This window comes from Canis lupus, chromosome 32, assembly GCF_003254725.2.
Source record: "Canis lupus dingo isolate Sandy chromosome 32, ASM325472v2, whole genome shotgun sequence".
Taxonomy (NCBI): Eukaryota; Metazoa; Chordata; class Mammalia; order Carnivora; family Canidae; genus Canis; species Canis lupus.
In genome coordinates, this window is record NC_064274.1 from 3,289,038 (window position 1) to 3,303,824 (window position 14,787).

The 14,787-nt window shown below is 38.6% G+C and overlaps 2 protein-coding genes across 6 annotated transcripts in view; one reads left to right on the forward strand and one right to left on the reverse strand.

The window, feature by feature from the left end:
* The window catches only part of BMP2K (BMP2 inducible kinase), a 114,923-nt gene extending 100,338 nt beyond the window's left edge, over nucleotides 1-14,585 (forward strand). For all 3 annotated transcript variants that reach the window (XM_025426915.3, XM_025426902.3, XM_025426923.3), the window contains one exon: nucleotides 8,511-14,585. In XM_025426915.3, coding sequence (XP_025282700.2) covers nucleotides 8,511-9,943 — 1,433 coding nt within the window. In that variant the 3' untranslated portion in view covers nucleotides 9,944-14,585. The remainder of the gene's footprint in view (nucleotides 1-8,510) is intronic.
* Nucleotides 9,805-14,787, reverse strand: part of PAQR3 (progestin and adipoQ receptor family member 3) — a 28,286-nt gene continuing 23,303 nt past the window's right edge. For 2 of the 3 annotated variants that reach the window (XR_003127816.3, XR_003127795.3), the window contains one exon: nucleotides 9,805-9,973. The gene's annotated coding sequence lies outside the window, so the exon portion shown is untranslated. Of the gene's footprint in view, nucleotides 9,974-12,797; nucleotides 13,357-14,787 lie in introns of those variants that run through there. The other variant, XR_003127804.3, reaches the window with a different exon arrangement.

Consider the following 14,787-nt stretch of genomic DNA (forward strand, 5'->3'; position numbering starts at 1 on the left):
AGGTTACCAAAAGAAATAAATGGAAAAAGAAAAGGGAAAGCCAAGTAATGAGCACTGGATGATAAGTTCATATCTTTGAAGTCGTAGAAGGTTGTGACGATGATCTGACATTGAGCAAGGGGAACGTTTTTGAAGATGTAGTGAATAAATTTGAAAAGGAAAGATCATATATGACAAACCTTACAAGCATTTTCACCCTAATGTTTTGGGAGCCTAATGGTGGGAGTTAAAGGGATAATGTATGAAAGACCCTTGGCACTGCATTTGTGTTCTTGACAGGATTAGTTACTATCTTCACTGATTCTTTCTCAGTATCATTGGAAGCATATGGCAGGTACTCCAAAAATAATCATGAAATGATGGTGTGCTACACCAAGCAATACTAGCATAGCCCTTTACTGAATATGTACTGCACACCAGTGGTGTTGTAAGCACTTCATGTATGTTCTCACTTTAACCCTTGTTACAACTCCCAGAGGCAAATAGTATTGCTATCCCTATGTTACAGATGAGGAAAGTGAGACACTAAGTAATGCATGATTCCAAGTCAAGAGAGGAAACTTTCATTTAGTATCTTCTGCTGATGAAGGGAAGTAAGCCATATATTTTTATATAAAAAGTTTCCAAATGGTTAATGTGGTATTTAGATATTTAGTAAATGCTTTTTATTGACAGTACTGAATAACCGAAGCATTGCTTAAGTTAGCTCTGAACTATTATCTTGAAATTCTACATATGACATATATTAAGCCAGTGAGTATAACTTTCAGCAGCAGAATTTATATATGTACTAGTTCTCTTGACACTCACTTTAGTTTCACATTGTTGTAACTTTTTTTTTTTTTTTTAATATTTTGTTAATTTGAGAGAAAGGGCATACAAGCTAGGGGAAGGGGCAGAGGGGTAGGGAGAAGTGGACTCTCGGCTGAACCGGGAGCCTGATGAAGGGCTCGATACCAGGATCTTGGGGTCATGACCTGAGCTGAAGGCAGCTGCTTAACTGACTGAGCCACCCAGGCCCCCTCTGGTAACTTTATCAACACTTTATTTGGAATTTCCCTGAAGGACTATTTACATGCCACACAAAAGAATTTAAACCCTAAGAGACCATTTACATGCACAAGAGAATTTAAAACTTTGTAGCCCCTTATTGCTGTTCTTAATTTATCCAGATCTACATTGTCTATCTTTATTTTCAGGATTGTGTTCTGATTGGATTTTGGCTGTTTGCAGAAATTCGACCAATCTCCAAAGATAAAGATTACTCAAAAAGCTAAAATTTTTATAGTTTGTAGTTCTAAGGCACAATGCAGAAATAACATCCTGACTAGAAGCCATCAAAATATTCTGTTGTATTTAGCTTAAGGAAAGAAGAATGCCCTACTCAGAGCCAAAAATAAAAGTTAGTTTAATACATGAAAATTTACAGTGTTTTGCCAAAATCACTTAATAGAGAAAGGTAACTGAAGTATGATCCTGGGCACATTCTAGACATTTGATTTGTTTATGCTATAAATACATGTTTCTAGTGCTTATTCTAAATATTATAGCTTCCCTTCCAAACACTTGAAAAACAGCCATTTCTTATGTTAATAATACAAATCTCAGTAAATATAGGGATTATTAGGATTTAGGATATATTGAATTATAAGGAAACATTTAGACTGTACTTTTGGGGAATTAAGTAGTAAACTAATCCTGATTTAAATTCCATAGTAAATCACATGTGTAATATTTATTCTAACAACTGGAAGAAGCAATCTGGCCCCAGGAGCATAGAGTAGGAATATCTGAATTCTTTTTCTTTTTAAATTACAGGAATATGTTTAGGCAAAGAAATAGATTATAAAAGTTGATGATAGCACTTAGCTATGAAGTCACATAGTATACATTGTATAAAGTTGATAACCAACTTTATAACCTGTAATACTTATTCTGACAGTCTTTGGAACAGGACTAAAAGCCTTAGAATATATTGAAATAATTTAAAATTTTGTGTAATTCCCATTTCTTTCCAATTCTTCCATAGTTTTACAGTGAAGAGGGGGTCATTAAGTAGATCACTTTTACTGCAGAGAGTAAAGCCTTATCTAGGATTGCTGTAACTTGCAGCCTGGAATTTAATGTTTCCCAGCAGGAGGTGCTGGAGAGCCAGGACCACTTGTATTTAAATTGTGTTGTAATGGTGCTTAAAATGTAAATTGCTCTTAGTATACTGTCAGAGCAATTCACTGCTGCTCTGGATTCTCTTGTGAGACATGGGAGAAGAAAGGAATTTGGATAAGTATCCTTGCTTGTTATAGTTTAATAAAGGGGAGACAATAAAAGGAAGTCAGTCTTTCTATAACCAACAGAAAAAACCTCCCAGTTGCCCATACTTTTCAGGGATATAATCTGAAACCACAAAGATGGCATATAGATCATTGTGTGTGTGTGTCTGTTCTGGGTCTTTTTGAGAGCAGTCTTTTTCAATTTCTTATACTGTGCACCCAACTACAGCTATTTAAAAATCAGAGATGTAGTTTCCAGGATCTACTGTGCACCTTGTAGGTGGATATACATTTGGGTGCCTACTTTTTTCTGGCCATTTAAAATATATATATATATATTCTTTCAATAATCTCTACACCCAGTGTGGGGCTTGAACTCACAACCCTGCTATCAAGAGTCACATGTTCTTCCAACTGAGCCAGCCAGGCACTCCTATTCTAGCCATTTCTCAAGTGGACATGAAGGCTTCTTGAATTATTCATAGAATTACACTTGTCTCTATGGTGCCTGGTTGGCTGTGTTGGTTGAGTGTCTGCCTTTGGCTCAGGTCATGATCCTGGGGTCCTGGGATTGACCCCAGCGTTGGTCTCCTTGCTTAGCAGGGAGTCTATTTCTCCCTTTCCCTCTGCCCCTCCACCCACTTGTGCATGTTGTCTCAAGTAGATAAATCTTAAAAAAAAAAAAAAAAATTGCGCTTGTCCTCACCACTGTCTACCACTGAGTCCAGAAAAGGTGCTAGAAGGTTGGAATTTGGTGGATGAGGTAATGGAGTTTGGCTTTGTTCTGGAGGTAATGATGATAGTTTACTATTGAATGCTTATTGAGTGTTGGGCACTCTTCTAAATCCTTTCTTTATAACAATCCTATGAAGTAGAACCTGTTACTGTTATATTAATCCCTCATAACATAATTTATATATTTCCTCACATTATGCATGAGGGGTACAGATTATTTAGCAATGATCTTGTCAGAGATTGTTACTGAGTTAAGTTACTAGTTGTGTATTAATCATGTATGATGAGGAAATAACATCCAAGTAAGTAAGTCCATAAAGTGAAACTAATATTAAAAAAGGAGAGTTTTCTTTTTTTTTTCCCCTCAAGGAAAAAGAGCATGATCATGGTTGTATTTAAAATGCTGAAAAACTAGAAACAACCTAGAGGTTCTGTAGGTAAATGTTAAATCTTAAAATGCTATATATACAATATATGTTTTATCTTGTTTCTGTCAGAAGTAATAATTACTGATACCTATAAACATGCATTAAAAATGGTAAATGAAAAACCCCATAAATTTATATTCACACTGACAACTAAAAAAACAGATGGGGGATGCTGTGAGCTCAGTTGGTTAAGCATCTGACTCTTAATTTCAGCTCAGGTCATGATCTCAGTGCTGTGAGATGGAGCCCTGCTTTGAGCTCTGTGCTGGGTGTGGAGCCTGCTTAAGATTCCCTCTCCCTTTCCCTCTCCCTCTGTCCCACCTCACCCTCCCTGCTCATCTCTCTCTCTCTCTGAAAAAAAAAAAAAAAAAAAGAAAAGATCTGTATAGCACTTAACACAAAGAAATCTCTCTCTCTTAATACAACTTTGAAAAGCTGATGGTGCAGACAATGAGTAGGAAGTGTCGACTGTTTTGGAAATACTAGTGGCCAATTGGGTAAAAGAAACAGTTAACTTAGAAGACTGAGATTAAAATAGAAGAACAAAGGGGAAGTCAACTGAAGGATTCTGTCCTATGTTAAATTTTCTAGGTCTCCTAGAAATGGAATTTCTCAAAGTTGTAGAAGCAGTGTTTTCTGAGAATGTGTTTAGCAAAATCGTTTATAAAGTTAATAGGTGCTACTTGTACATAAAAGTATTTTTAGCAAAGCAAATTTGGGAAGTCCTGCTTTTCATAAGATTAAGCTGATTGTTTTGTGTATGACTTGGCAGCAACTTTATTTTTTTTTATTTTTATTTTTTTAAAGATTTTATTTATCATGAGGGGGGCAGAGACACAGGCAGAGGGAGAAGCAGGCTCCTTGCAGGGAACCCAGTGTGGGACCCAATCCCGGAACTCCAGGATCACACCCTGAGCCAAAGGCAGATGGCTCAACCCCTGAGCACCCAGGCGTCCCCACTGGCAGCACCTTTAATGAGCATTTTCCAGGTAGAGGCACATTACATAGTGAAGCATTTGACAAACTCTGGTACCTGAGACCACAGAGCTGTTTGGTTCTTGTAATAGGAATAATGTTCTGCAGGATACCTTTGGAAAACATTCTGGAATGTGCCTGGAAGTGTCCATGTGCAGGCATGAGGGGAGCAAGTTGTGGCTCTCTGGGTGGGTAAGGAGCTTGAGGTAATAAGTTAAATTGTATCGCAGAGGAACTGTAAGTCTTTGCCCCTACAGTATTATTTTTTTGCTTTTGAATAAAAATTCATGAAAATAAATTTTACAGCTAATCTAAAAGTAATCTTCGTTTTTAGTATCAGAAGTAAGCTATATGGAGGAGAAGTCAGACTTGAGAATCTGCATTTGATTTGGTTTTAATCTGTTAGGATTGAAGATAAGCCTATTATAAAATTTGTAAGGATATAGCATTTAGCTCTTGGCTGATTTCATGGAACTGGTAGAGGAATAATGAATGAAAGTTCTATTTAAGTAGAACCTGATGGAATTCTCCACGTCTTCTTTCTTCCTCCTCCTCCTCAGCCCTACTCCTCACTTCAAGATTGCCAGCAAACTGCATGGACTGACCAGAGCCAGTGGCCATTGTCTGGCCTGAGGTCATCGTACCTCTTTGCCTCACCTGGCTCAGTCGTCTACTGTCTCCAAAAGCACTCCTCTCCTAACACTGCACTCCCCTGCTATTGGTCCTCCTCTCTCTACTCTGCAGTTAGCTTTGTAGGTTCTTCTGCTGACTTCCAAATGTATTATACCTGAGGGCTCCATGTGGGGTTCCCTTTTCCTGTTTTGTACTCACTTCCTAAGTGATTTCCTTCAGACTTGTAACTCTCTGTACACAACCTCTACGTGGGGAAGACTCCCAGATCTCTGGTCTCCAGTCAAAAGCTAACCATTGCCCTCAAGCCACAGGTATCTGTTTGCACTTAGATGCCTCACAGATAACTTGAGCATTGTGTGCAAAACCAAATTCATGATAATCTCTATTTTCCAATCATTCTTTATTCACTCTTTTCTGTCAGTGTTAATGGCACTGTTGCCCTCTTCAGTCTCTCATTCTTCACTTCTACTTACCCTGCCACCATCATCATCCAGGCCACCAAAATCTCTGGTTTTAATTTCTACAGTTTCCTCTTCCCTGATCTCACTTTTGTTTCTCTCTCTCTTCACCCATTTTTTTCTACACAGCAGTCCGTTATGTTTCAAATATATATCTGATTGTGATGCCCATTTTAAATAAAGCCTTGTCATGGCTTCCTATTTACATACTGAATTTAGAACAAAATCCAGACTCCTTATCATGGCCTGAAAGGCACCTTCACAGGCTGCTGGTCCTTTACCCTCTCTTTCCCCATGCTGTACTCCAGGCACACCGGCCTATTTTCCTCAAACATGTCAACGTCTTTCTTTGGAGCAGCTTTCTGCCTGTCCTCTGCATGGCTGGCTCCTTCTCACTGTTCAGTGTTAACCGTCATCTCCTTAGGGAGGCCTTTGCGTTGCGGACTGTCTGGAGTGGGTTTATGTACCCCTTCCCCCACCCCATGACTTTCAGAGTGCAGTCCCCACACTTGATTGTAAACTCCTGAAGGCAGAGACTGTTTTATTCACCAAAGTATGATCAGTACATATAGCATGTAGGAAAGTGCCCTACATTTTGTAACAAAATGTAACAAACATTTTTTTTTTGTTGTTAAATTAAAAAAAAAAAAATGCAGTGACTGAATTCTGAGCTAAAAGTCTCCAAATATGAAGAGTTCATTTTTTAATGTAACTTTCTTTATTGTGTTTGGAATATATTGAATTTTCATCTATGTCTATGAGCTCAGAGTAGTCCCTAATATTAGTGACTTTAATAGTCACTAATAATTGATTCGCCACATGCTAAGATAGAAAAGAAGGATAAATGAGGTAAATGATAAATAGGACTGTGTCTAGGAGCTCATAATCAAATAATTGTCATAGAGTACAATTAAAGCTTGTACTAAGTTTAAGGAGTCCCAAATATGGATATTTTTCAAGGAGTGTCTTCGCAGGGCCCTGGAATGGGCTGGGTCTAGGAATATAGCCAGGTCCACTAGAAGGATGTTCTTACCAAGGGGTGGTGTGACAATGGTAGATGTTAAAACAGCAAAGTGCTCCTTGAAACCCAAATCTATTAGGTTCCTCAGTTTCTGATAGCAAACATTAAGAGGTTGGATAAGATAGCTCAAAATAATTTTTTTAATGTAAATCTGTCAGGTAGAGCTATAAATAAAGAATGCCCAAGGGAGACATCAGGTCTGAGGCTAAAGATGTGGTAGGACAGAATCCGGTGAGAGAAGGGCACCCTATGCTGGGCTGAGCCCCTGAATGGTTTTAAGCTGTAGCCACATAATTAGTGTTTCAGAAAAGTCATTCTGGTGGCAGTACAGAGCAGCAGTTTGAGGGACATGGTACTGGGGGCAGACAGGCAAGAATAGAGGGAGAGAGGGAACAGATTCAAGAGTTTAGAAACACTAACCGTTTAGGGACACCTGGGTGGCTCAGCGGTTGAGCGTCTGCCTTCAGCTCAGGGCGTGATCCTGGAGTCCAGGATGGAGTCTCACATCGGGCTCCTGGCCGGGAGCCTGCTTCTCCCTCTGCCTGTGTCTCTGCCTTTCTCTCTCTCTGTGTCTCTCATGAATAAATAAATAAAATCTTTAAAAAAAGAACAAACACTAACCGTTTGGTGAGGAAGGACAATGATTTCCAGACTTCTGTTGATTTGCAGAACTATTTAGAAATGTTGTTCACTAATTTAGAGGGAGCTGGTGAGGAGCACATTTTAAGAGGAAAGATAATCTCTTTTGAAATTACTGAGTTTGATGGTAGGATACATATTCATAAGTATTAGCAAGATACGTATTCGTGGTCAGTATTAGAGAGATCCAGTCATGATGGTGGCAACTAACATACAAGTATTTAAGACCATGGGAGGACATACAGAGGGAGAAAGCCAAGGACAGAACCCTGGGGAACATACATGCATATGGAGATGACAGTGAAAGAGAAGTCTCTCCATGTATGACCAAGGAGCAGCAGTCAGGGAGGTGGGAAGACAACAGTGCTGACTTTGAAAGAGAAGGTAAGAACTCAGAGGTGTCATATGCCATAGGGACCATGTTGATAACAGGAAAATAATGGTCCTTCCATCATAAGTTGGTTAGTTTTCATGACTACAGACTATACTTCCAACCCTAGCTAATTATTTGGAAATATCTGATCTTAGTCAAAGGAAGGGAAGGGATGATGTGTGGTTGGATCAGTCCAAACTGATCCCTACCTCTGGAAAATCAATTCAATACACCCAGTGTATTGGGAGGGCAATATATTTTCATGTAGCTAATACAATCTTTATTATATACCATACGGTGAAATTATATGGTCTTTGGTACAGTGAACATATTGGTAGTTAAGTTTTTTGTTTTTGTTTTTGTTTTTTTTTAAAGGTAGCATGCTTTTAATGGTAGTGAAGATATAATAGTTAACGGAAGATGTGTCATCTAGGGAAGGCAGATGTCCTTGGTATGATCTGGGTTCAGTACCTGGTTCTTGGCTTTGATCAGATTATGGGGATGCACTCATGTTGTTAACCTAAGCCATAAGACAACCAGAATGCTTAAAAAATTTAATTTATTTATGCTTGTTGATCTCTTTGGGAAAACTTTATAATGGAGTTGAAATAGAAGCAGAAGGTGATCTGGTAATTGTGGGATTCTGATTGGGGCAATTAAATAATCTATTCTGAAGGTAGGAGAAGAAAGTTTGCTTGTATACTATATTCAGAGTCCTGTTCTGGGTACTATACATAAGACCTAGCTGTCAGTGAGGGCTTAAGGTGAGTAGGTGGTGTGTAGGAGACAAGAGGCAAGTAAATCTCTCTCTGCTAACGGATCTAACCGTCTAGTTGAGGACAGGTGCATTCCCTAAGGAATGCCCAATAACCAAAGAATTGACATTATTTCCTCTATGCGAGGGACTTGCAATACCTTGTGTTTGTGCAAATGGTTCTTGAAATGTATTGGAATAGTAATTTTTCTTTGAACTTGCAGGTTCTCCAGAAAAGAAAATTGAAAATACATCCGGGAATCAAGAAAATATTTCTGTTAACCCTATCAAGAATAGAAAAGCAAGTCCAGTATCTAAAGACCACCAGACCGGAAAGAAAACCTCGGAGAATTCATCAATACAGAGTCAAGTGCAAAAGCGGAATGACGAGTCTGAAAGTGATTTTGAATCAGATCCCCCTTCTCCTAAGAGCAGTGAAGAGGAGGAACAAGAGGATGAAGAAGTTCTTCAGGGAGAACAAGGAGATTTTAATGATGATGATACTGAACCAGAAAATCTGGGTCATAGGCCTCTCCTCATGGATTCTGAAGATGAGGACGAAGAGAAACATAGCTCTGATTCTGATTATGAGCAGGCCAAAGTAAAGTACAGTGATGTGAGCCCTGTCTACAGAGACAAATGTGGCAGTGGACCAATGCAAGATCCTAGTAACACACTCCTCTCCCCGACCCGATTACCCTCTGATGTTGGCGTAGAGGCTCCTAAGCAGGAGTTTGATGTATTTGGCGCTGTCCCCTTTGCAGTGCGTGCTCAGCAGCCTCATCAAGGAAAGAATGAGAAGAACTTCTGTCAACAGAGCCTCAGTCCTACCGTGGGTCTGGAGCAAGAGGAATTTGACGTATTCACAAAGGCCCCCTTTAGCAAGAAGGTGAGTGTACCGGACTGCCGTGCCGTGGGGCCCGAAGCACATACTTCCCCAGGTTGTCCAAAAAGTGTAGATATATTTGGCTCCACTCCATTTCAGCCCTTTGCCACATCGACCAGCAAAAGTGACAGCAATGAGGACCTTTTTGGGCTTGTGCCCTTTGAGGAAATAACTGGGAGTCAACAGCAAAAAGTCAAACAGCGAAGCTTACAGAAACTGTCTTCTCGCCAAAGGCGCACCAAGCAGGATCTGTCCAAAAGTAATGGGAAGCGCCATCATGGCACACCAACCAGCACAAAGAAGACTGTGAAGCCTACCTACCGCACTCCAGAAAGGGCTCGCAGGCATAAAAAGGTGGGCCGCCGAGACTCTCAAAGCAGCAATGAATTTTTAACCATCTCAGACTCCAAGGAGAACATTAGTGTTGCACTAACCGATGGGAAAGATAGAGGGAATGGCCTGCAACCCGAGGAGAGTCTGTTGGACCCCTTTGGTGCCAAACCCTTCCATCCTCCCGACCTGCCGTGGCACCCTCCACATCAGGGCCTGAGTGACATCCGTGCTGATCACAACCCCGTCCTGCCCGGGCGACCAAGACCGAATTCACTGCACAGCTCATTCCACAGTACAGATGCGTTGAAAATGGATGATTTTGGTGCCGTGCCCTTTACAGAACTTGTGGTGCAAAGCATCACTTCACATCAGTCCCAACAGTCCCAGTCAGTTGAATTAGACCCATTTGGTGCTGCTCCATTTCCTTCTAAACAGTAGATACTTCTGACAGACTCTTGGCGTTAACTCCTGTTTCAAAAAAGTATGAATAGTTTTATGAATTTGAAAGGAAATTTATTTGTATAGCTCTTTATATCATTCACTCGCAAACAGGTCAATCAGAAATAGGTGATTTTTAAATAAACCAAATAGAAAAAGGAAGTGTCTCCACAGGGTAGTGACTTGCTGTCTCTTCCGTGAAGGAGAAAAGGGAGCTCAACTGCTAGCTCTAACCCTGGGCTTCAGCCACCAGATCGGACTCCACAGAAATCCAGGGGGAGCACGCGCCACCTTTCCAGTTGTGTAGCCACTGAAAAGGGACTGGAAAGCTGTGTCATTATTTTTGTAGCAGAACGTCACTTGGGTGTGCATATTCTGGGCTCCTGCCTGTCAGGATCCAGCATTTAAAACTAAGGTTATTTGTACATACAGAGGTTGGATTTGTGAATTTTCAAAGGTCTCTTCTAATTTCCACACAGTAAAATCAAAATCTGGTTCTCCTAAAGAATGAAAAAAGTTACTATCTGGAGAGAGCAGAGATTTTAGTCCTTAACACCTTTCTCGACAGAACAGAGCCAGAAGTAATGGACTATTGTGCCTAAAACTGTTTTGTTTTTTAAAACAAGTGCCATTAATAAGGAATATCTACACAGAAGCCCAGAACAAAAACCAGAAAAATACCTGACTTGTGGAAAACGTAGAAGAAAAAAAAATGATACAGAAGAGAGAAAAGCTACTTCAGGAAGTTTATATTGCTTTCGAATGGCTTCTTGTTCAAAACTTTTACTGTCATGTCCCTAATAAAGCAGATTGTTGGAAAATGGGGAGTGAGGACAAAGGTTGTATAGAAATTGTACTTCAGGAAAAAAATCTGTAGCTGAAACCCTGAGTTTTTAAGACAACATAAAATCATGTTGCATTTAACAATGTGCTTTATTAAATTACCACCTTCACCAAATATTCCCCAAGTCGTGAGTGACAACTTTCTAGTTAGGTTGGGAGGGTGGAATAGTTTGAATAAAGTGCACAGAACAGTGAAACCCAAAAAGCCTTAGAGGCAGGACTCCTGCATCCTGCTGCAAGTACCTCTGCACTGACACACAAGATCTTAAAATGGCTGTAAGGTATTAGATGATGAGGAACTAGCTTCTCAGTTCTGCTAGTCGATGCATCCAGTGAAAAGAACTTGGCTACCAAATTGCCTTTTTTTTTTTTTTAACACCACAAATCCTAATTAGAAACTTGAGATTTTATAGAAATTGTTTAATAAGTTAGAAATTACTGTATGAATTAATGTGAATACAGTATTTGTGCTTCCTGTGTCTCCAGCTATTTTAAGTTCTAATTAACTGTCCTTCCCTATCAACATTTAGAAGTTTCTATAACTGTTATAAAGCTACTTACAAAAAGGGGTGGAAACTCTTATTAACTGGCACTCTTCTTGATTGCTCTATTTTAAATGCACTTTCTTTGAGTCCAATTAAAGTGTATTTTATGAGTAATCTTATTAGGATCTCTTAATCACAGTGCCCCAAATGGAGTGAGCTATTTGCCTGTGATCACTGTTCTAAGTGTATGTTACTAAACTATATATTCATTACTCTTTCTTTTCTCTTTTATATTTTAAATCAGATAGAAATTTGTGGATAAACAGGGAAGCACTATGTGAATCACAGTGTAGCAGAGGCAGACCAAGCATTATATTACTACTTAAGAGTTGTATTTTTAGAGCCCCGGCTGTACCAATTACTTGTCCTTGTGCCAAAGGCAAATATTATGTTTGCACCTTTTCTTTTTCCCCCCTGATTCTCAGGTTGATTAATACTGCTAATGCAAATGCTCAAGTAGATGTTCTTCAAAACTTTACAGAGTAGAGTCAAGTGATACTTTCTTTTTAAAAGTGAAGAGTTGATTAAAGAGTAAGTTCATGAACTACAGTAGGTTTGTATCAAACAATTTTTTTTTTAATGAAAATTTGTTGGTTCATGTGTACACAGTATGCTTCTTTGGCTATTTTAGTCCTTGGCCTTGGTCTCTGCTAGACCTCATGAGTTTCATAATTTAAAAGGGGTAGTGTATGAATTCGTGTGGTCTCTTTGGGCTGTAAACATGAAATAATCAGATTCTGTATGATACCAAGGCCTTGCTTACACTTGCTTTTCAGTGCACTGAGTAATTTTAAGTGATTTAGACACTGATGTAGACACTCTGGGCTTATGACGTTGGATGAATTCTAAGGAAACGATTTTGACCTTATTTAAAATGTTTCCATTCTTATGTTTATTATATCCCACCCCAGTGATTTTCCTCGCTTGAGATTATAGGTCGGAGGAAACATTAGGATTGACAGGGAACCCAATAGGATAGAAGTGGGGAGATTCCTTTGTGTTGAAGTAAAGGTGTCTCCCAAGGAGTACAGGATTAGGGGTGCTTTCCATCCTCCAATATCTCCTCCCACTATTGGGATAGATCACTCCAGTGATTCCGGGTAATTCCCTTAGGAGAATGATGAGGCTAGAGCTCCCAAGGCACATGAAAAGAGCCTAACACATACTTGAGACACAGCATTCAGTAAAAATTTGGTTCTGTTGTGGGACCGTCCAATTCTTGTTTAAGGAAGGAAAGTTGAAATTATTTTCCTCTTATTAATCAGGTGTCCTCTGTGCTTCTTTTGTACGTAAAGTAGTCCTAACTAAACCTGTCATGCTTGAACATCACTAAGGGAAGTAAATCATGAAGCTAGCAAAAATCTGAGGCCAAAGTTATTTCTGTCCTAACAGCTTTAATAATGCTTGTTGATTTTGAATAATCGTTGTAAAAGTGGACCATTCACTTAATTTTTTAAATATCACTTCACAATATTAGTGTCAAAAAGATCAGCTTTTATGTCATTGAAGAATGTATCTGCTGAGACACAAAAGTTGCTTGGTATATGTATTAGGTGGAGGTGGAAAGGTTTTAGGCCAGATGAAAATTTAACTGACTAGAATATTTATCCAGAAGTATCAATTGGGAAACTGTAATTCTTCCACAGACCCACCCCATCTCTGCCTGTGTCATCCAGTTATGACATTACCTGGAATTGTAGATATAAGACACACCTTTTGATCCTACCCCAGTTTATTGTTTAACAGTGATAGATTGTCGTCCTCATACTGCTGGTGGGAAATAGTGAAGGTGGAGCCCACTCTTCTGCTCTGCTGTTCAGGAGGCAGAGCAGTGTTCTTACTGCTCGGCTGCTCTGCTTCGTTTAGGTTCTGGTACTTCATATAAGCATTGCTAGAAGGTACATGTGTATTATCACTAGTCTGAGGAGTTGGTACATTTGTTTTAATATGTGTAGAATGTGCAGGAAACTTCTTCTTTTAGCAAAATTACTTGTTTTTAGGTCTGACACTGAGCTGACAGATCTGCTGTGAGAATGAGATGACAAATCTACTGTGAGAATAAAATGTTTGAAAAATTTTATATTTTCCTAAATATATAAACACAGATGCATGCATGTCACATCTCTCTACTGTGGAGTTAATGTGAACCTTTAATTTTAAATGGAATTGCAACCACAATCATTACTAAAAGAACATTCACTCCTAGGGAGGTTTTACAAAAGCCACTAAAGGAATGAGGTAGACCGATGAAAATGCAAAGGGTCATCATTTGGGGTTATTTTTATTTAAAAATCTATTGTGCTACTTTTGAAAGAATTGTTTTTATTACTACTCTCTTTTTGTGATTGAAAGGTCATCTAATAGTAAGCAGTATAGTAATAGTAAGCTACTTTTTAAATTGCTGGCAAACAGCTTTAAGTGCACTTTCTTTGATTACACTTCCATTTTTTGTTAAACTTGAATTTTCTGAAGCCTTTTATGTACCACTAAGCAAATAACTTTAACTTTTAATAAACCTGATTTACATGTTTATTATATTTCTAATTGTTACAAAACATACTTTCTAAAGTAACTTCAGTCCTCAAATGTAGCTGGGAAACTGAGATAGAACCCGTTGCTTTTTTTTTTTTTCCTTTCTATATCTAATTAAGCACTAACTGATTTTACTACTTCATTGCCTTTACATTGCTTATTCTTATTGACTGAATTCTGTCCCTCATTCACTTTGTTTTGTTTGGAATTTAAAATTATTTTCTTACTGTATTTATCATACCTACTGTTTTAATAATCTGCTTTTCTTTAAATGCAATAAATCCCAAATGGATTACATATTCTTTCTAATTAGTGACTTCGGAGTTCCTCATTATTTGTCTTAAATGTTTTGGATGTAGACTTCTCTGTTCAGCTTTTATTCACACTACAGACATTAAGGATCTATTATGCTCCAGCCAGGGGAATAGAAAAGTGAATAGGATTAGATCTCTGTTCTTAGGGCAAAGCTCACAGTGTAGGACTTACATAAGAAAACCTATTGTGACCTAGCATTTTTGCAGCAAAAACACTTCATAGCACAATTTGTTCAGGCGCTACAATTACCTTTAATTGTAATAATGAAGGTACGGCAAAAACCTGAGTTTGAAGTGTCTTTTGAATGTTTGACATTGTTTTTGCATTGTGTATAACTTAAGCTTCTTAAAAACTGGTAACATATAGAACTTAAAAATATTTGGGTTAAATAAAATATTGTAATCCTCGATTATGTCAGAAAAGAGGCTTTGGCATGTTAAAGAGAAAACCTATTTACTGGATTGGTGGACTAAGTTTGGTGTCAAGATCACATTATTTTATGTATTTCACAAACTCGAGATTGGTGGCTTGCGGAAGGATTGACCTCGCTATGAACTTTTTTTTTTTACACTTACATCTAAAATTATGTGGAAAAATAAGGGCTTTGTG